Below are 20830 nucleotides of genomic sequence, written 5' to 3'. Positions count from 1 at the left end.
CATTAGTTGTTGTTTGCTGTATTACTTCATCATAACTAACATGAAAAAATGTGTACAGCACATACAGATGGATGTCCACATGAATGCGTCCAATAAGAAAATCGACCCAAAATAACTAAAGTGGAAGTTGCACTTTCGGAAATCACCCATAGATCATGCAAAAAATCACTGTTTGACCCTAATTCACGGGATGCGCTGTTTTTACCAAAATTCTGTTGTGCACACGTGCAATCGGTGTGGTGTCACTTGACCGCATTATCGTTATTTTATTTAGTAGATGTTTTTGATGCCTCGTATACTCACCCAGCTGGACATGCTCTCTTCTCCGGAGTGCATACCACTGGCATGCGGGTTGATGGGTAGATCAGAGGACTGCCGTGAGGGCAATAATCGTTTGCTGAAAAACAACAATTAACACAGCAGAACTGCAAGTAATTCACATTTCCATATCTCACTTGGAGGCGGACGCGTCGTCAAACGCTTGGAATCGTTCCCAACCGATGAACAGCAGATGTAGCTGTGGTCCTTGTACGTGCATTCATAGCCTCTGGGACACCGCTGCGTCGTACATCGTTGTGGACGACCATTGAGCAAGTACGGCACTCGTCCGGACGGACACACTGCAGCGACAAAATATGTTCATAAAATTTTTTGATATCCGTTCCTCTCACTAAGAGACAAAGCTTAGGACGTGGTTCTTAAGAATGACATCAAAGGGAAAACATAGAAAATGTATACAGTACGTACAGATGGATGTTCAGATGAACCCATCCAATAAATAATAGATTACCCTGATTACCCTTTACAACTCCAGAAACCAGATGGGTTAGGTGCACTAGACCAATGAGTTCACCCTACGAAAGGGCTCTTAACACCCATATGCGTGGGAGCATGGAAGCGCGCAAAATAATCAGTGGAATTACCCGAAGATGCAACCTTTTTCATATGTACAAATGATGGAATCCACGTTTCGTTCTACCAATCGCACAAACTCAAAGCGCTGTTTCGTTGGGCAAACTAGTCCCTCTGGTGCCAATCCATCCAAGCCGATATCTAGATTTGTGGGTTGCGTTTCTTGTAACTGCTGGGACAGTTGCAAACTATGCCCCGAACCTGAACTATCACTGGGAAAAACCAACGTCGAAGATTGCTCCGAACGCCGTCATTGAGCTCCAGTGCACCCCCGTCCCATACACTGGGGTTGAGGCAGCGCATCATGGAATCGACGATGTTGGGATCTCTTCACGATTGTGTTCCTAACGGGTATTGATACAGGTCAGAGATATGAGCGTGACGACGTTCAATTCACCTCGATAGCCAGCAACAAAGTGTTAGTCCTTGGGTGATACCGCCTCCTCAACGATGGAACTTATTACGCGATAGAGCAACTCTGCTGTCGTCTAACACTCGCAATTCGACTAATATAATTCATGTAAGAAGAAGAGGCTTGCACGATCGCACGATCGTAGGCGCGTTGCGGATACCCATGGTCCACTACCCGTAATAAGTTGCATCGTTGGGTACACAGGAGCACATAAGGAGGCTTTTCATCTTTTTTTTTAAATTCGGACCAGGATAATCACAACCACATTCGGGAAGTACACTACTAGCTTTATCTTTTCATGGAGAGATTCCAATACTGTCGGTTTTGTGAAACGTTGTTATCGAGTTCTCTAAAATATGCCGTAAACTAACCTTGCTGAGTGTGTTGGGAGCTATCCGAGCAGCATATGTATTGCGTTTTCCTACTATTGATCTGACAGCTATATCCATAGGGACACTGCTTCGTCTTCGGGCTACAGAATACCGCTCTTCCTGTTTCTTCAGACAAAAGAGGTTTCGATTTTGCGTCCGCACACTTTGATGAGCCACCTGAAGCAAGCTGAGGAGAAATGGAGACGACGAAGTTCATTACTTCATTCCCACCAATAGTAGCGACAAAGCTAAGATGCTGGACACATTTGGGTCCCAGTGATCGTCGAGCGCGTTACTGATTTATTCCATTAACATAAAACTAGTCTCATTTCAACAGAAAGATTTATTTTGTAGCAGGGATCAAGATGGGCGAGATCTTGCAGCTGACCGCATTGAATCAGACAGTTCAAAACAGCGTACATCTCATTACTATGCACTTTCCAGCTAATACGATAAAAACACTTGGAACTTCGTACGGACTTGGAACTCGTTAGCAGTAAGAGCATCCGAATCGTCAGTTTCCCCAAGGGACCAACTCGTTGCATAAAATTGAAGAAAAAAGTGGTATTCCGAGATGGGTAATTTCAGTGACGCATTTCCTCAAATCTTCGACTGCAGTGCACAGATCTGGTATTAAGGAACGATAGATCGATCCAGTTCATCTATCAGAAGCAGCTACCTATGTTCGATCCAGTTCATCTATCAGAAGCAGCTACCTATGTCAAAAAGTCCACTCCACGAAGAAGTATCTCCTCGATTGCATGAGTGTAACGGGTTGCTTTGTTTTGTGGGCTGACATCTTTGGATTGATCACTGGATTTTTACAAGTAACGCTTAGCATTTCCAGTGTGAAACTTGGAAATATCACCTAGATTTCCATTGAATAACTAACATCAAAAATTTCTGCACTGCCCTCAAAGGTCAAAGTTGGTTACTGATGTTGTTCCTGTGAGCTCAATGCCTTTTCGCCCACACTCCATTGTCGGATAAGTGTCTTTTTCGCAGTTTTTTTTTTAACTTCAACAGTTGTCCTGTTAGCGGCAGAAGAATGGCACAACAGTCAAACCCACGAGCACTCACAATTGCAAAAGCTCGGTAGAAAATTAGGGGTGGTCGCGAACTTACCGCTGCCGCGCACTACTTTTAATTGCGCACTTGTCGTGACGCACTTTCCGTGTAGGCTCACGAATGATGCATTGCATTCACAGACACCTTGTACACACGAAGAAACTGAAAAAAAAAATCTGGTTAATGCGAACAACCTCACAACACATTAAGGCCGATCTACAAGGTTGAGTCACAAATAACATCCGCCTAGATACACGGCACCTATTGTTATTGTTTACACAAACAGTGGCTTACCCTAAACAGGGGTTTTTGTTATCAATACACAGGCAGAACCGCGGTTAGTCTTTAGGCAGCAGTCCAGTGTTTTGCACTTTCTGTTCAATTTTTTCGTTCACCTTGAAAATGGAGAATCAAAAAATACACTTGTGCCATGTGATGTTTTTAACTCAAATAAGGTAACAATGCTGCGGCCGCGGCTCAAAAATATGCAGTGTGTATGGTGAAAGAGCGATAATCGGCCGGTCGGTTAGCAATTGGTTTGTCAAATTCCGTTCAGGAGGTGTGACCTTGAAAGACGAAACAAGAGGTGGGCAGGGGAGGCGGGTCCCCTTCAGGCTTCGATGACGATATTTTGAAGTCAGTCAGTGTTGAAACTAAACCCGTCAAACAGCGAGAGAGTTAGCACAGAAGCTCAGTACTTCACAATCACAACAAATGTATGAAAAGCAAATTGGAAGTTATTTACGACTCAACTATTAGAAGAGAACCACTGAAAAATACTTCTTTCTCAAAACACATACGACTGGGACATTGCTGCGAGATGCTGCATGGTTTGGAGAGTTCTACTTTGTTGTAGCAGAGTCCACCATGCTGCACTTGTTCTGAACTGCATTCTGAAAGTTGGAATATTGGGGTCTCTGGAAAACCTTAAACTGAATGGAAAAATCACTGATGGTCACAATCGTCAATACTTGCATGTGTTTTGACGCAAATCCTTCACTCCGTCACACTTTATTGCGACGTGAATAGGTGGCGGTGCTCAGGCCCGATAGCTTTCGCAGAAGCGCGATCGACAGATGCCCCCCTCCGAAAGCATTGTGTTGATCAGACGCCACTTCCTCAGCAGAGGTGGGTGCTGGCGTTTTTTCCTATGCATTTGCTGATCCGTGGGAGTGCTGGTCACAGCAAAGGCAATGATGCACTTGTCTAAGCTTTCTTGGGTTCTTCTTAGCACATTTATTCATGATAAAGATTACTCTATGGCCGTAGTCAAGGGCAATTTCCTCAAAATTCCCTTTCTTCAGCATCGGGACCACTCTCACACCGTGTCGTCGATTGCCAGAGACAGAGAGACAGGGAGAGTCCGGTCAAAACGACATGAATCTCGGCTCAGCTGGACAAGCGGGTGCACCCGAAGCAGCGCGGTGAGGCGCGCAGTTGAGATCGAGGCGGGACCATCGCGAACTGTAGTGTGGCCTGGGGAGGGGTTCCTCCTCGATCCCAACCGCTTCACAACACCGCTTCTTTCGCAGCCGTCTACGCAACCGCAGATTCATGTCGTTCTGACCTGGCGATCCGTGCTCGATTCTATTGAAGCTGACACAATGTCTCCGTGACAACTGTGGCTCTTTGCTAGATTGGTATGATCGGAGGCGGAGCTTAGTCAGCTAAACAATAACAGTCATCAGTAAACAGCTGCGACCTGTGCAATGAAGGAAAAATTACCGAAACGGGACTGGAAAAGGATTTTCTGCTGAATAATTGACAGCTTAGATGGCTGCTCGAACAATTAACCTCTCCCCTGCCAACAGGACAGTACCCTGAGAGTACGTTTCGGGCCGATGAAGAACCGAAGCGTTACGAACACCCATGTCATGCCGACCCACGATCGTTGTTTGTCGGAAGGTCTGGAAACTTATAGAAGAGGTGGACGTAAAGAGATGCAGATATTTTACTGGCTACTATGACTGTGGGCCAAACGTGCTCCGAACATCCAACCCCTAAAGAAGATGTAGTCTGGCTGTAGTCTGGTGTAAGCTTGCCATGACACAAGTGGCTGATTTCAATTATGCGGACTCAAAAAGAGGTGATTCACGGTGCTTTGGATGAAATAAAATGTAGAAGACGAGATTAGCGGTTTTGAATGCATCTGAGAAATCGGCAAAAGCAAAGTAGTTCCACTAATTATCACATCCAAGCATGAATTGGTTTCTCTTCATTGAAATTTATTAATTTTTTATTTTTTGAAATTTATTTTTTCCTTTCACTATCTACTAGCTTTCACTATTTATCTGACTAGGAAACGCAACGCAATGTATTGTTGATCTGAGAATCTGAACGATCCAAATGAATTCCAAGAAGGATGGAATCATTTTCTGTTTTAAGAATGAAGCAGCAATAAGAGAAGTTGATCCAGATGCTACACCTGCCGACAAATCGACCGGAGTTTAATTGATTGATGATGATTAATTGACTGAATATGTCCTCATAATATTATCTTACGGATCTTTTGCTTTCTTGTTGTTTAGGTTCGTGCTTTATCATAGGCTTAATCTTAGCATATATAAGTTGTTCTGTATACAAGAAAAAGAGGAGAAGCCCGATGCTTTAGCCTAGCTCGTTGGGACTTTAAAGTATTGGTGTAAAGCTATAATCTGAGGCAATGTTCTGACAAGTGTAGAAAATCCCAAATGGCAACCTGACCACCGACCTGTCAGAACATCACAATTGGTGAAAATACAAGCGGTTCTTCCAAACCACAAAACAACGAAAGTGAAGGTTAAGGGCTTTTATATCTGCTACGCGAAAAAAAAAAACTGAGTTTCCGTCAAGAAGTAAAAACGTCCGATTTCAGTGTGAGACCTGCGAAGCCAAGAAAAACTGAGGGCCTTACTTATCTCTTGTTGACAGAATCCACCAATAGAGCTGGTAGATGCAGGACATTCGCACACTCCGCGGTGGCACGTTGCTCCGCCACTGCATTGCTCCGACTTCAAACACGCGCCACCTGGCTTAACTCTTCTGAGACAAATTCCGTCCACTGTCACCTCCTCATTAGAGCAGATCTCTGGGATTCTTTGTATCTGTGAAGGTTCGCAAAACAACCGAGCTTTTACTGTGCTCTTCATGGCCTACCATGCTTCACGGTGCAACAAAAGTTTTCTCCTGCTATGGATCGTTGGCACATAAAACCAACAGGACATTTCGACTGGCCCACCACACACTTCTCAGGCTCCCCGGATAATCCGACAAACGCTACTGAGTTGCCAGGACATCCTGAATGCATTTTTATGCGATCCGAAAGAGGCTTACGCAGTAGAAAGGATACCTCCACTAACGCCACAGCATTGGAATTGACGATTTAGGCTGGAGAATTGGCAGAAATATCCGGGAGGACACGTCGAAGAGCCAGCTGTGCAAACTCGGACTGTGCCTTTGTCCTTAAAAGCTAATTGTGCATTTGGACATCCATCGCCTGAAACGAAGATACCCGGTGTCTCCAGAAAATAACTGAAAAAAACCAAATATGTGCACTTACTGGCTCTTACAGAGGGAGGAGCAGGATTGGACCCGCAACACTGATATCTAGATGTGGAAATTTTTCTTCAGGGGAAAAATTGTGATTGAAAGAAAAGACGCTTACTTCTGGTTGGCAATAGACCATTGACACGTAAATCCATCCGGACAAGGAGCGTTTGGAGGGTTGAACGGATCACATGCAACCACTAGGCCATCCTTCATGAAGACATAATTGCCAGGAGGACAGCCATCTACACAGATCAAATGATAATAAGAAGAGAAAAGATGAGAAATGCAGAGGAGCATGGATCTCAGAAAAGGAATTCTATGCACTTCCCACCCTCTTTTATGCGACACGTACCCTCTAAGAGTTCTATGTCTTTGGACTATTTCAGACATCTATTTTCATACTTTGAATATCATGAGTAAGCGAGTTTGGGACCCCAGAATTATGATCTCGAGTTTAGGTTTACGCCATGGAGGTACCGTTCGCAATCCTCTGAAAGGAGCTGGTCCAAAACAGGTCTTGCGGTCTTCACTCACAAGCAGCGTTAGGCAGTTTCTTCCAGTTGGCAAGTTTGAGGTTCGAAACATGGCTTAACGCACTTCCAACTAAACGGTTTTTTACATAAATTTTCCACATTCCTTACATCTTTTCCGCGTGCCAGTTGCCCCAGCAAGACCATCGGCCAATTTCCCAAGAAACAGGTCACAGAACAGATCAAATATTTCATGATTTCTCACAAATTATTTATATGATCCTGCCCCTTCCCCAACCTCATCGGACGTAGCAAAAAATGTCCTACGGCACTGGACATTGTCATCAATATGTTAATACGACGACTGCGAGAATGTGGAACACTTCCCAGAAATTTAAGGGTCAGATTCCTTGGGATCACCAGAGGCTTCGTGCTGTCCAATGAAGCCACTTCTCACATCCATAGAACTGAAGTAGAACCTCCCAAGAAGAATTAGTAGGACAACCTGGTAAATAATTCAGCACTTCCCATTTATTCCACCACTTTTCCATTTCCCAATCTTGGCACCCGTAATATCTCATTTATAAAATAGTTTACATAACATCAAACCCATATGAGTAAAGAAGTACACAGTTTAGTAAAGTGAGGCATCTTGTGATCCTGAAGCCCCCAGACCTGGATTTATAGAGAATGCTCCGTGTTTTCGCTGTGATGCTCGTGACTACATACGTCCCGAACCCTATCCATCAGTAGAAAGAATGTAACATCGAAAAGTCACTGGTTCAAGTCCTGGCTGAACCTTCGTTCGGTACAAATGGAGGAAACAAAGCCTCGCTTACGCAACTGCGCCAAACTGCAGGGATTTACGTAGGTGAGCGCTGTTGGTCTCCTATGCCAGAAGTCGCGCTCCTCCTGGGCTGACCGTTTATATTGAGGTGCATATTATCAGCTAAATCATATGGAAATGAGTCATTGGAGATGGAAGAAACTGGTCGCATCTAATTCAAACGTCCTTTCGTGTAGCAGCCTTCCCAATAGTAAATCTTTGAGCGCAATATTCGTTCGGAGCCATTAACAGAAGCCACACACACCAATAGAGAGCTGCGCGCTATTTAGTTCTTTTTTCATTCTAACCTGTAAGGGGAGGCGGAGCTGAAGATCCAGACCTGCAACAGAATCCCTCTACCGCCGAAGTCAGAGATCTGGAAATTCGCCTTTACAGCGTGCGTTTCGCTCTGTGAAATGTTGTGAGAAGCTCCACAACCTGCATGTGAAGCCATTGGGACATCCAACGAAAGAGCCCATTGTGCAAGCCCTGGGAAGTTGTGAATGTTCGTCGACAACAAATTCGGCTTCATCCGGACAAACTGCTGAAAAAATAGATAGATACTTCGACACATTCCTAGTGAAATAGGTAATACTCACAGCTGCTTGTGCAGCAAAATCCTTGGGCAGCATTTGCGAGGTAGCTCTGACACGAATACCCATCTGGACACTGCTCTGCCCTCCCCATGGTGCAGCGAGTGGGCAGCGATGTCTGCGAGTCTTTGTGCAGGAATTTCCCGACAGGACACGTTCCTGTGATTCTCTGGCTTAGGAGATATGTGGTGTACAAATGATGGAAAGAAACCTACTTCCAGAAACACTTGTACAGCAGAAGTACTTGTTCCTTTGCATACTAAAGCGGCACAAATAGTTTGCCGGGCAAGACGCATCCATATTAACGATGCACTCTCTCGGAGACATATCCGTTGTGCTGATGAACGCTTTTTCGTTCTCGGGACAGACGCCTGGAAGTGATTTCGGTTTCAGGTGCACGCACTTGTGAGGAAGAAGCACGCGAGGAGCAATGAACCTACCGTTATCCGATGCTCCGCAGCACACATGGCCGTTAATCAGAGCGTTAAATGTACAAGAATAACCGCTGGGACAGCTATTGCTAAGAGCTTCATTGCACTGAATTGGAACCTGAGAATTCGGGTCCACATACGCTGCATTACCGGCGGGGCAAGCTGAAATGAAGAGAGAATGAAATTCCCGAAACCCGTAAGACTCGCAGAAGTTCGAAATGGTTGATTATGCTTCGACGAAGAGAACTCCTAACGTCTCAAAAGTCTTGCAACTACGACAGCGAGTCGATAACCGATTTCCGCCGCAAAGAAGGATGCGTGAAAACGGAAAAGCAGAGAAATGTTGAGGAAAACTGTAATTGGCCTAAAATCAAATCAGGCGTTTCTGTGTTGTAGTCAGCTGAGAAAAGATGTGTTTCATTTCATTTCCACGCAATAAAAAATACAGTATTAGTCGACTTTTTTTAAGCAGCGTACAAGTCCAGAGAACAAATGGATCACTTTTTCTGACGAAGCAATAATTATTCAAACGATAACAGTGATAAACCGAAAGGTAGGTTCTGTCAAACATGCGAGTGCAAAAGGTTGGTTTGTCGGTAAATTACATTGCCTGACACGTCCTCACACCAGCAGTTGTTTCTGCTTGTTTTTTTTTTGGTAGGCAAGCTGATCTACCTGATGCTCTTGATCCATCTGATTTTTGGATTTGTAGGAAATAGCTCTCATCTCCGCTGAGACACTTGCAATCTATGATCTAATGGAATGTGTCTACTACTGCAAAAAAAAACTGAACATCGAAAATTTCCGCGGCCGCTGCCCTCAAAGGCAGCGTATCACGAAATTGACGACACTAAGATCGCTCCTCGGGCAGATAAGGGCGGGGGCGTAGTTCACAAGTGTGGGCGCGATCGCGCTACATTGTCTCTAGTAGTCGAAGAAGGCGTGCGAGAGAGCCCTGCCTGGTCTCGTCTTCCCTACGATGCAACTTACTAATAGAACGATGGGAATCCGCAACAGTGCTGCTTAATGGAAAAGAGATAAAGGGCACAGTACTGATCAGTGGCTATGGAATGCGCGTGCGCGTTCGACTTCAACTCAGACTTCGTTTGAGATTTCGAACGCGTGCTACCGTAAACGATGACTTGCGGAAGCCAGCCGATGATCAAGTTGGTGTTTTTATCCTTCCAGGCCAGTCTGGTGCCAGTTTATCGACACCGAATGGATGGAGGGCTAGGTTGGCGCTAGGACGGTTTCGAACCATTCAGCGATCGTGTAGTCGCAGCGGAACTTCTCTCGCAGTTCGAGATCACGTGTCATCCTAAACGAAGACGCGGCGAAATAATCGCAAATACTTACAGCTGCTGTAGCAAAAGTTTCGACACTGTTGAATAGTGAGAAAATTGTTGTAGTTGCCGTCGCAGCCTCCAAACAGGAACGACGTGCACTGACCAGTGACAATGTTGAAGTAAAATCTTGTGACGAAGTTGGCACCGCACTGGGTGCCCTGCTGAGGCGGCAGCCCACACATGTGCTCTGAAAACAACCCATTTCCTCATTTAATCATTCATCTTCCACATCTGAGCAAACGATTTGCTTCACATTACTTACAAATGAATCTACTCACTATGTGTTACCAAAATGAGTGAGCAAAGTGCGCTCACAAAACATATAGCATCCTAATTACAACAGAAATTTACTACTTGATTTAAAAAGTAAAACGTTTGTAACGTTCTAGCACTAGACCTCACCTAATATTATATTCTTGTTTTTGCCATCTTGACCCTGGATTTTAATTCCTTTATAACTGCGCGCATTGTGAGACAAAACTGACTGTTCAGAGCATTACCATTTCAACGATATTGAGGATGAAAACACAAAATATCGTTGATGTTTTGTGTTTTCGTTCTCAATATCGTTGAAGTGGCTATGTTCGTGGTTCTCCGCACTTCGTAGTGATATAGTCGGGTCAAAACGGTGATGAATCTCGATGGAGTTGCGTAAGCGGAAGCGCAAGAAACGTTGCGGTGGAGCGTAGCGGCTAGGATCGAGGGTAATCCTGCTTAGCACCATTCATGTAGTTCACGATGGCCCCCTCGATCCCAACCGCTTACGCATACCTATGCCGCGCCGCTTACGAAGTGCACTGAAATTCAAGTCGCTTTGCCCCCCCCCTCCCACCCACTACAACTGGATTCAGTTGCCAGAAGAGCACTTGAGCTGTCATTGGTTGTGGCGTTTGCAAACGCAGATCCGCGCGTTTTTCTTGCTAGACTATCTTGTGACTGTTGACCACGGTTTTTTCGGCCAGTGCGATCAATAGTCACAAAGTTTGCAGAGCCCTAAAAGCGCGCCGCCCTCGCGGATACAAACCCTGCTGACAGTTTGACAGGGAAAGCTCCGCCTCTTCTCATGCACCCGAAGAAACAGATGAAGAAATTTGACATGACCCATACTCGGAAGGGGAGTTCTCGCGCGATGGTGATGGTCACTACGAGCAGTTGTGACAATTTTGGTTTGGAGAGGTTGGAGAGAGACGACAGATCGGTGCTTCCAGAGGATACAGCGCCCTCTGTACTGCTTTCTCATTCTCCCACCCTCGTCCGCAGAGCATCTACATAGATGGCCAGCAGCTGGGCACTCAAGTCAAGTTCTACGTTATTGGTCGTTCACTTCTTGTTTCGTGGATTACGGGTTTTTGTTGGTGAATATATCCAACGAAACCTTTTGGCAGGAACGTAGTGAAAAATTCTGTTGCAAAAGTTTCCATAAATATGTGAAGTAAAGAGGATTGCTTTACATCTTTATGACAAGAATGACGCATATGTGCGTGAACCGCAACTACACCCTATATCAGAACGACGTCGAGGGTACGCGAAGGTCTAACGATCGGAGAACGAAATTTCGCTTTTTAAACGCTGTAGGAGAGATGAGCCATGCATGGTAGAAACAATTAGGAATGACTGTCAATTACATAGTCAAAGATTCAATTCGAAACATGCGCGAACAGTTTTCAACTTTGAAGGGAGTTCAGAAGATTGCAGGCATTCCTAAGTAGTGTGGTTCGGAGAGTTCTTAACTAATCCAAAGAAAATGTAGGGAATGGTACCCTTGGAATGAGTTAGTAAAATGTCACAATACGGAGGAAAGCCGAAAGAATGCAACTTCAGATAGCTGACATCTTAGTCATACTATCGGCTACTCCTGCGATTTCTTTTTCTCTTTCAACTTTATATCTAGGCTAACTTGGGTCAAAAAATTTGCTTGTAAAGTGCATCTAAAAATGTCGAAATTTGCTTGTAAATGTTGTTTTCCGAAACAACTAAATTTTATTATGCCCGCCGAAACATTTTTATCATTTTTCCCAGTCATGTCTCTTTTCACAAAAACGTTGGAACAACTGCTCGAAGACGCTATTTTGTCTTAGGTAACGCAGATGTCCATGCCACTGCTGCTTAATCGCAGTCTTTTGACTGTGTACCTTTGGTAAGAAAAATTTGTAATGTCTCACAATACTTCGTATTTCCCCACGTACATTTAATTGCCGGGTTTTCGGCTTCGTTTGTGGAGACGATCCCTGACAAAGAACATCAAACTACATTGTATCTTCAAATAAATTTCGATTCACTTAGGAGTTGTTCCTTTACACCCGAGCGTGAAAAGTCTTTTCAGTCTTCTTGGGGCTGCTGAATTTCTCCATAATAGTACCAGTAACGAGGAAGAAAGCTCTAACTCACCTCTCTTGGGACAGCATCGAGTGACTGAGCTCGCTCCTACTAGCACTGGGCTGCACTCATGTGAGCTCGGACAGCTATCTTTAGTTGTGCAAATCGCAATCATCCCCGAATGGTCTCGAAGTGGAGATCCACCATAGGGGCATCCTATAAGAAAGAATGCTAAGAAGTTACGCTAGGAAACCACAAACTGGCGCTTCTAACGGTTCCGCACTGATGGTTTTTGCGAAGAATTTTATTAGGGTAAGAGTAACGAGAGTGACATTGACGGTGAACGTCTCACTCCACAAATCGTACCTCCTACACCACAGTACTGCTCGCACTGATCCCTGTTTGCGAAATTGTTTGAATTTCCGTCACAGCCGTTGTACTGGAAACTTTCGCAGTTCTGCGTTTGCACGTTATAATAGAATCTAAACGTTGATCCAGAACCACACTGCATTCCTGAGTCAGCGTTTGAGTAACATGTAAAAGCTGCAAGAAGAAAACGAGTCGTCTTTAGCAGAACTTTTTAGAGAATAACCGGTGACCTTTCGTCGGGCAGCATCCCCATTGGTTTCCGTCGTAGTAACACTCATAGTTTGAGGGACAACCGACACCGCTGTTGCAGGTCACGAAATCGCCGAACTGATTCCTGTACGCTTGGCCTTGGATGCATTTTGGTTCGGCTGAAACAATACAGAACCCCAAAATTCTTGAAGGCAGCGTACCACGAATCTGAACTGGTGCGGATTTCAGGTGGAGTATCCGTATACGTTGTCGTAGATTATGGAGATGGGGGTAGTTCCGCTCATCTCTCCCCGCATCACTGCAAACAGCCGCCTCCAGAATGCTGTTTTGTACGACGCCATCTATTGCAACGCTCCACCCCTTGTGCCTCCTCCGCCCTGCGATTCGTCGAAAATCAATTCGGATTCCCCCGATAGGCAGTAAGGGAGGCTACGCATGGCGCGCTGCAATAGAAGGCGTCGTGCAAAATAGCATTCAGGGGCCGGCTGCTTGCAGTGATTCAGGGAGAAATGGGCGGAACCACCCCGGTCTCCGTAATCTACGACTCCGTATATGGATACTCCACCTCCACTCGGTCGTCTCCTTCTCTCACATAGAGAATCAGTTCATGTGGGAACCGTGTGGTGTGCAAAATTCCACTGCTTTATGAAGAATAACTTGAGTAGAATCGATCTGAACTACTTCTTGGGCAGAATTTTTGCAAAAACTTCCTTTCCTTGCTCAAAAACTGCTTTTTCCCATCACTTTCTTTTTGTTAGCAAAAACCATCATCATGATATTCAGATAAAGGAAATATTCCACCGGGTAATTCTAAATAAATACGTATAAGAGATAAGAAACAGTAGTTAGTGTAGGTGATTGTAGTTAAAGTGCTAGTTATGTGCGAGAATGTCCTTCTTTAGGATTTGGGATTTGCTTCTTTTTAATCCCTGATCTTTCGATCTTTTGGACAGGCCAGAAAATACGTGACAGCGTAGGTGAGAAAGGCGAAAGCGAAAACGGCTGCTTCCAAGATTGCATCGAGGATGCAAAACCCATTCATTGATGATTCCAAATCCACTGGCGGAAAAAGATTCACCAGTGTAGTTAGACAGCACGTGACGTGAGCATTTTATATAAACGTACTCTAAAGAACACCCACAGTAGAAAATTTCGTGACGTTTTTCAGATGAAAAATCATTCATGGATGATCAGAAGAAGATAAACATCATCTCAGCCTCATATTTCCTGTTAAAAACACTCCAAAGTTCCAGTTTCCAACACTGCCTCTGTTAAACTTATAAATTTCGGAGTTTCACGTTTTAAGAAGCTTATTTATGTCCGTTATTTGTTTTGGCTTTTGTGAATTGTCTCTCTGCCTCATGTTAACCTATCAAGGCAAGATCCGATCTTTGCTTATGCCATTCCGTACACCACTATAGTTTCCTAAAGCATTGACCCATCATCTATACCCAGGAAGTATAATAAGAATAAAGTTCTTTCAAATATGACATCTGGATTCTGAGATTCGGCTAAGCGGTGAGCTGCATTAGATACTGCTGTGAAGTTAGAAAATAAAAGGAAAACTTACGAATAGCGTTTTTGCAGAAGCTTTGGCAATCGAGAACTGTTTCGAAGTTGTTATCATTGCCTTGGCATCCTGGAAGTTGTGATTAGTTGTGATCGACGGTCTGTAACGGTGAGAGAACTCGCACCTGTGTACTCAAACATCTGACATTGTCTCGCTTTTGAGTTATACCAGTACCTCTTCACGTTTTCAGTGCAATCTCCGACTCTCAGAGGTTGAGCGCAAATTGTTTCTGTAGAGGTGTTTTTTACGTCAGCTGGGAGAGCAAACAAAAAGAATCTCACGTTTTCTCGGACAGCAAACCCCTTGGTCAACTCGGCACTCATGCGATGAGGGACATTGACCGTTGTGCTGGCAGCGCTGCGCTTCCTCCCCAATTCTAAGCGGGCTTCCTCGTTCGCACTGCACTGAAATGCGTACGTGTTTCTTTCAGTAGAGCAGAAGTCAACCGAATATCTAGCAAATGAACGAAAACATACATCTGGAACAGTACAGTTCGCACTCGTGTCTGGATAGGAAATTGTTGAAATTGCCGCCCGCTCCTCGATAAACGAAGTCTTGGCATCGTCCCGTGCTCGTGTCATAGTAGAACCTGAACTATCCTCGTCTGGGCCACGAGTATGTGGGTTCGCATGTATTTGTCAGCTCTAGCGACTAATGTGCAAGTAATTTGGACCGTTCGTTTTTGAATTACATTTTTTGCGCAACATAGCAACAGAACAGCTCCAAAGAAAAACTGCTCTATGCAATCTCCAGATCCTCTCTTCTTGAAACATCGGTCTTGTGGACTGGATTTATGTATTCATGTTTCAGGAATGAAGTTCTAGTAGAAATTTATTTGTGACCTAATGTTTCGGCAGCTTCATCTTCATCAAAGGTCACTCTCACCGACTAGGGGCTACTGAAAGGTCGCGTTCTTACACATTTTCACTTGATGCAAAATAAAAATCCACCAAAACCTCGTTGGAGAGACAAAGAAAGATAAATTTAGTGCTATAAGTAGTTTCTGCATAGGTTTTGCCCTATTTCATCTACCCATTTGTTTACTGTTTACTAGGCAAAGAAGGTGAAGAACTCTGCAACCTCACCTTATTGTCTCTTTGCCGGTGGTTACCAAGAATCCGACGTGATAGATGCTCGATCGCGGGATGATGTCGAAGGGACGGCCTCCACGAGCAGAGCAAACAGACGCTAAAAGCTGCTGTCTCCGTGGCCTTGATGTGGATTCAGTAAATGAAGCACAAAGCAAGCACCTGGGGTGGGACAGCACAGATTCTGACTGCCAATCGACGAACACTGGAAGTCACTCGAACAGCTCGCAGATGATGAGCAAGACGTCACTGGCCTTTCCACGTTCACGGTGTGTTCGCTCGAATACTGTGGAGAACCTCTCTGACAGGCTACAAGAACTATTCTCTAATTTCTTTTTTTTTACAAAAATTTGGCATCTATTCATTAGTAAGGAGGAAAACGCACTGTCTCTGCAATAGGACTCGCAGTGCTGAATAGTTCTGAAGTTGTTGGCGGAGTGATATTTGGCATCGGAAGCGGTGGAGTCCCACATAAACTGTTGGCATGTGCCTGAGATAAGTTGGTTTGTATTCATTCCTGACGGTGCACAGAAATCTCAGGAAGACAGTGGATATGATAGAAGAAGGTGAGATGTCTTCAGATCTGTCGAGATAGAAAGCTGCAGAAGCATTTTCCCTTGCCAGGATGAGGACGACTTGGCCAAAATTATGGAGTTTCACTTCGGTTTATTCATGTATCCAACTCACAATAAACAACTACGAATAATGAATAGTGGTGACTGTACTAAGTTTCAGACGATATTTATGCAACTCATTCTTTTATGGTATTATTTTATTTATAGTCTCATCAAGATTTTCCGGTGCGTAACGTTAATCGCCGTAAACAAAAAATAACGTGTGTGTATGCTCCTGGATCTGGAGATAAACTTGTAATGTGACCATGAACGCTGCAGACCCAAAAAAGTAGAGCACTTGTAAACTAGGCTTTAAAGGCATCACCCCACGAATCTGAGGTGGTGCAGATTTCAGGTGGAGTATTCGTATCCGGGATGGGAGACTACGGAGAGGGAGGTGATTCCGTCCATTTCTTGCTAATTGCCGTAAAAAACGGCCCGGAAGATGCGGCGCCGCACAAGACTGGCGCGCTCCAATCGAACCTCTTGTACAAAATGGTGCGCCAAAACGAACGAAGCCGTATCTTCCGGGCCGTTTTTTACGGCAATTAGGAAGAAATGGACGGGATCACCCCCCTCTCCGTAGTCTCCCATCCCGTATACAAATACTCCACCGGAAATCTGCACCACCTCAGATTCGTGGGGTGATGCCTTTAATAATTCCGAATCCTGTTCAAGCGCCATTAGTCGCCATGTAAAAATTGGCAAATTTGGAACATATCATTTTATGTTCATTATATCTTTGTTTCTTTTCTGGGGTACTACTCAAAGGAAAAAAATCGGATAGAAACAAACGAATCAGCTAAAATGTTAGGAAGATTGCTCAGGACCTGTAGGTCGAGAAGTTGAAAGCTGCTGAAAGTTTGCGCTAAACAATGATTTACATGCGAACTGTTATTTTTAATTCCCTGACGAAAAACAAAAAAGTGTCGGAGTACCTGTGACTGAGTTGTACCACCATCGAGGTTCCGTAGGATTGGGACCGGTCATTTGAGGTTGGATGCAAGCAAGAGCTGCAATTAAAATCAGTCGCAATGTGAAGATTTAAGAGATCTTGAGGAGATCTCAGTAGAACATGTTTGTGTGCGGAACAGTTCCTATTAACGCAAGCATTCTAAAGACACATTCATGGACCTCGACTAGGACAGCAGACACCATCCGCTGACGGCGCGTACGACGACAACGGGAACTTCGTCGCCAGATTCACCTAAAAACCTTAACGTCACTATTTCGAACTGGCGCATGAAGTGATCGTTGTGAGTACGTGAGGGCTTGTATGGATGCAGTCGTAGATGTCGCCGACGTACTCGCCCTCAGACGGCCATATACAGGACCCTCCTCCATGAAGACCAACCACAGGCTCCACAGTTGCTGAAGAGCCGACAGTGCAGCCAACAGGCAGAGATCCAAGCACAGGATTCGGGTCGTTGAGCGCTACAAGAGAGCAAAAGAAGAAAGGTACAAGGCGATTTCTACCTTACTGTGTAAAGCACTGCCACGTACCTATCTTGAAACCTGCTCCTTCTGGTAAAGGACACACGAAGTAGAGCGGCACAGTTGCTCCAGTGCTGCTGTCCTTCAGAGACACACACACCCAGCCATCACGGGTTTCCCGAGCGACATGCGTTTCTTCTGAACGTCAAGCGTGAGAGTTGCGAATAATTCGAACGTCAATTTGGCTCTTAGAAGAACCTGGACAGCGGCAAGTCCCGACACTGCTATCCATCCTGCACTTCGCGCCAGGCCACACCGCTTCGCACTGTACATCATACGTGCACCCTGGCTGATTCGGGTTCACTTCTGAATAGATTTTTCTGACCTGATGTTGCTGAAGTCTCCTAATGCAAAATGGTTAAAGTGTTCAAATTATGGATTTAAGATGAATACAACAACGAGCAGCTGTCAGGAAGTAGTGGATTTAGTAAATAGAAAAGCAAACTCACTTTCATAGCAGTAGTATTCCCGCATTATGTATGTGCTGAGACATGTGCACAAACCGCCTGAGCAGTACATTCCCTGAAATGCGGTGGACTACATAATAGTGATCCATGATGTTTATCAAGTTAGTACGAAAAAATCAATAAAATAAAGTGCGGAAAATGGTAAAGGTTAGTATAAAAGTCCGACAACATGTCTAAGTAAAAGGACTCCAGTGAACTACATAGACATGCTGTTGGATATTTTTGAGTGCATTCCTGGCAAAAGTTAAAGAAGCGCTTCATGATAAACCTGACAGAACGTGAGTTATTCAGAAGTGGGTTAACTTCCAAAGGTTAAGTGCATTTTTTTAGAACCAAACCATAAAATAAAGCTGGGCTGGATCTTTTCCTTCGTAAGATGTTTTAAAGCGCGTTTTGAAGAAAAACCACTACTACAGAATCAAGGCACAAATTTGCGCTCACCCCCAAACAGTCAGTGTTGTACTGGCACACATCGCCTACTCGACCACTTCCTGAAACCAGAAGATTTGTTTCGCCAGACTACTAGATGCTTTTGAATCCTCCTTGATATATCGTTCCTGTGTTTTAGGACATATACGGTATCACAGTAAGTCAAACTTCCTTTACAAATAGGCGTGGTAGAACTCAATCGTATAGTAGTCTTCTGATCAGGAGATCAGAATTATTCGTCTTTGTTTCGGCTGATGTTTCAACGTCATCGCCTTTTTCAGAGTTTGGAGAAGTCAAAGACACAGTGACTTTCCCAATTGCCATTCCACATGCTATGAAGTGACAAAAAGATCTCCGGAAAACTCTGGTGCTAACAGGGTTACTGAGGGTCTCCAGGGATGCAAAACCCTATAAGCCATATAAGATGATCGATGTTAGTGTCAGCCGAACGCAACGTTGAGCCCGCGCAAAAACGTGTCGTCCTGTTGTTTATTTCGTCAATACTCTCAGTTCATAGCTAAAGACTAAGTATCTAAAGAAGTAAATACGTGTCTCTGGAAGACATAAGAGAACATGAACATGTTTCCTAGTTTTGAAAGCTTCTCCACAACTTCCTGGTTTACCATATTCGTTTCACGTACCGCTGAATCCACTCACTTTTCTTCATTGTTTATCCATCTTCCTTGTCGGAGACGAATTAATCGCGAAAATTTGATGAAAAACGTTGCTGGGCATGATTTGGCAACAAAGTGAGCACGTGAAGTGTGGCATAAAAACGTAATGAGAAGTCTCCTACATTTCTCTAATCGCATGCGATACCTCACAGTAATTAAATTATTTATCAACCATTTTCTACCATTTCCGGTTTTCGGCCCAGTTTCGTCGATTCTTCAGATTAGACGGCTGGGTCATCTCACCTTCTGTTAAGTGATCTGTGCTGAATTCTACAGATGCTGTTGTATTATCTCAAGAGAGACAGTTTGGAGAAAAGAAACGAAGAACCTGAGACAGACAGCCCCTGCATGAAAGGCTCGGAAGTAGGGTCAACACAGCCTTTGCCGTCCTCGTAATAGGAGCCCAATTTGCATTCCCTCAGCAACATCTTGGACCCTACACATTCCAGAAAAGAGGACGCCGTCTGACGCATCGAGCTGGAAGCAAAATTTGGAAAGCCGGATGAGTCAGACCGCAAAGGACTCACTTATTTTCATGATCGCAGAACAACACAGGGTGAGTGCCGTGGGTTTTGCACTCGTCTCCAACTTTGAAGAAGAAGCGGCACTCATCGCACGGTTGGTCGACGCAGTTAGAGCAAGAGACTACTCGTCCGAAAAAAGCCAGCACGCACGTCAACCGCACGTGGAATCGCATAAATCTGAAGAGAGAAGAAGTTCACTTTATCATTTAAAAACAGCGTAGTATCACTATGGAAGCACATAAGGATGTGCTGGATAAGCGAAAGCGAAGAAGTATCTGGGATAAGATCTGGAGAACGAAAGTTTCTGTTTCCAAGTAATTTAGACCATCACTGCAAACGTTTGCAGTAAAAACAAAATTTGTGTACGAATACAACCCATTAGTAATGGCGGAGAAAGGAACATCCGAAGAGTAACCAGACATCACCTCCGAAGATTTAGCGTTTTGATGACTTTTGTAGTCACGGAGTCTCACCAACTATTTATTTTCTTTAATTTCTGCATTCAGTAGCAGGTAGCAAACATGTGTCCTATAGTTGCCCGTCGCTCCATCCTAGGGCCTAGGACTTACCGTTTCCGATAGCAACGAGTGGATTTGTCAGGTACTGAAACAAACCTTTTAACCGTGGATGTTGGATAACTTCTCAAAGGTTTTATGCTCTGTTTAATAGTTGAATAATTAACCGTTGTACGAATGCTAAGCTTGAGCGAGGGGACTTTCGCGAGAAGACAGCGCAATTTCGCTAATTAAGAGTACATGATAAAATACATGCTCATTTTGAATCTTCTGACGGATGCAGCTGTTAAGCGCAGTGTATCACGAAACGGACGTAGTTGGGACGCGGTGTGCACGCAAGAGGCGACCGTTTTCACGTATCTCGTAGGAATAAACGACGTTTCCCACGCGGTTTTTGAGGACGATTAAGGGGAATTGAGTGACAAACTATGTCTGTTTTGTGGCACCGTGCCCTCAATCATAAACACAGTCTGGGGTTCGCTCAGTTGCTAGGTTCCTTTGAACACCGACTCACTTTCGTGAGATTTCGCCTCCTTCCTGATGTCTTCTTGGAGGAAAGACCGACTCTTCTTTCTTTCATTCAGATAACAGTTTATTTTAGGA

At 44.4% G+C, this 20830-nt stretch overlaps 1 protein-coding gene across 3 annotated transcripts in view; it reads right to left on the bottom strand.

The window, feature by feature from the left end:
* RB195_010116 (uncharacterized protein) overlaps positions 1–18137 on the bottom strand; it is a gene marked incomplete at both ends in the record, with an annotated part of 38228 nt that extends 20091 nt beyond the window's left edge. The window contains 31 exons of one of the 3 annotated variants that reach the window (XM_064190971.1): positions 304–397; positions 456–620; positions 1696–1872; positions 2821–2925; positions 3564–3656; positions 5657–5830; positions 5899–6039; positions 6092–6238; positions 6302–6348; positions 6407–6533; positions 7896–7963; positions 8026–8131; positions 8183–8298; positions 8396–8439; positions 8487–8551; positions 8621–8773; positions 9968–10144; positions 12346–12489; positions 12640–12816; positions 12873–13010; positions 14704–14826; positions 14899–15011; positions 15508–15610; positions 15673–15819; positions 15896–16000; positions 17063–17137; positions 17259–17331; positions 17389–17558; positions 17628–17756; positions 17817–17924; positions 18068–18137. In XM_064190971.1, coding sequence (XP_064048554.1) covers positions 304–397; positions 456–620; positions 1696–1872; positions 2821–2925; positions 3564–3656; positions 5657–5830; positions 5899–6039; positions 6092–6238; positions 6302–6348; positions 6407–6533; positions 7896–7963; positions 8026–8131; positions 8183–8298; positions 8396–8439; positions 8487–8551; positions 8621–8773; positions 9968–10144; positions 12346–12489; positions 12640–12816; positions 12873–13010; positions 14704–14826; positions 14899–15011; positions 15508–15610; positions 15673–15819; positions 15896–16000; positions 17063–17137; positions 17259–17331; positions 17389–17558; positions 17628–17756; positions 17817–17924; positions 18068–18137 — 3674 coding nt within the window. Of the gene's footprint in view, positions 1–303; positions 398–455; positions 621–1695; positions 1873–2820; positions 2926–3563; positions 3657–5656; positions 5831–5898; positions 6040–6091; positions 6239–6301; positions 6349–6406; positions 6534–7895; positions 7964–8025; positions 8132–8182; positions 8340–8395; positions 8552–8620; positions 8774–9967; positions 10145–12345; positions 12490–12639; positions 12817–12872; positions 13011–14422; positions 14492–14546; positions 14827–14898; positions 15012–15507; positions 15611–15672; positions 15820–15895; positions 16001–17062; positions 17138–17258; positions 17332–17388; positions 17559–17627; positions 17757–17816; positions 17925–18067 lie in introns of all 3 variants that reach the window. The other 2 variants (XM_064190972.1, XM_064190970.1) reach the window with 2 other exon arrangements.
* Positions 18138–20830: the final 2693 nt, after the last annotated feature.

The sequence above is a fragment of the Necator americanus genome, chromosome III, assembly GCF_031761385.1.
Source record: "Necator americanus strain Aroian chromosome III, whole genome shotgun sequence".
Lineage (NCBI taxonomy): Eukaryota > Metazoa > Nematoda > Chromadorea > Rhabditida > Ancylostomatidae > Necator > Necator americanus.
This window is presented reverse-complemented; position numbering and strand designations above follow the sequence as displayed.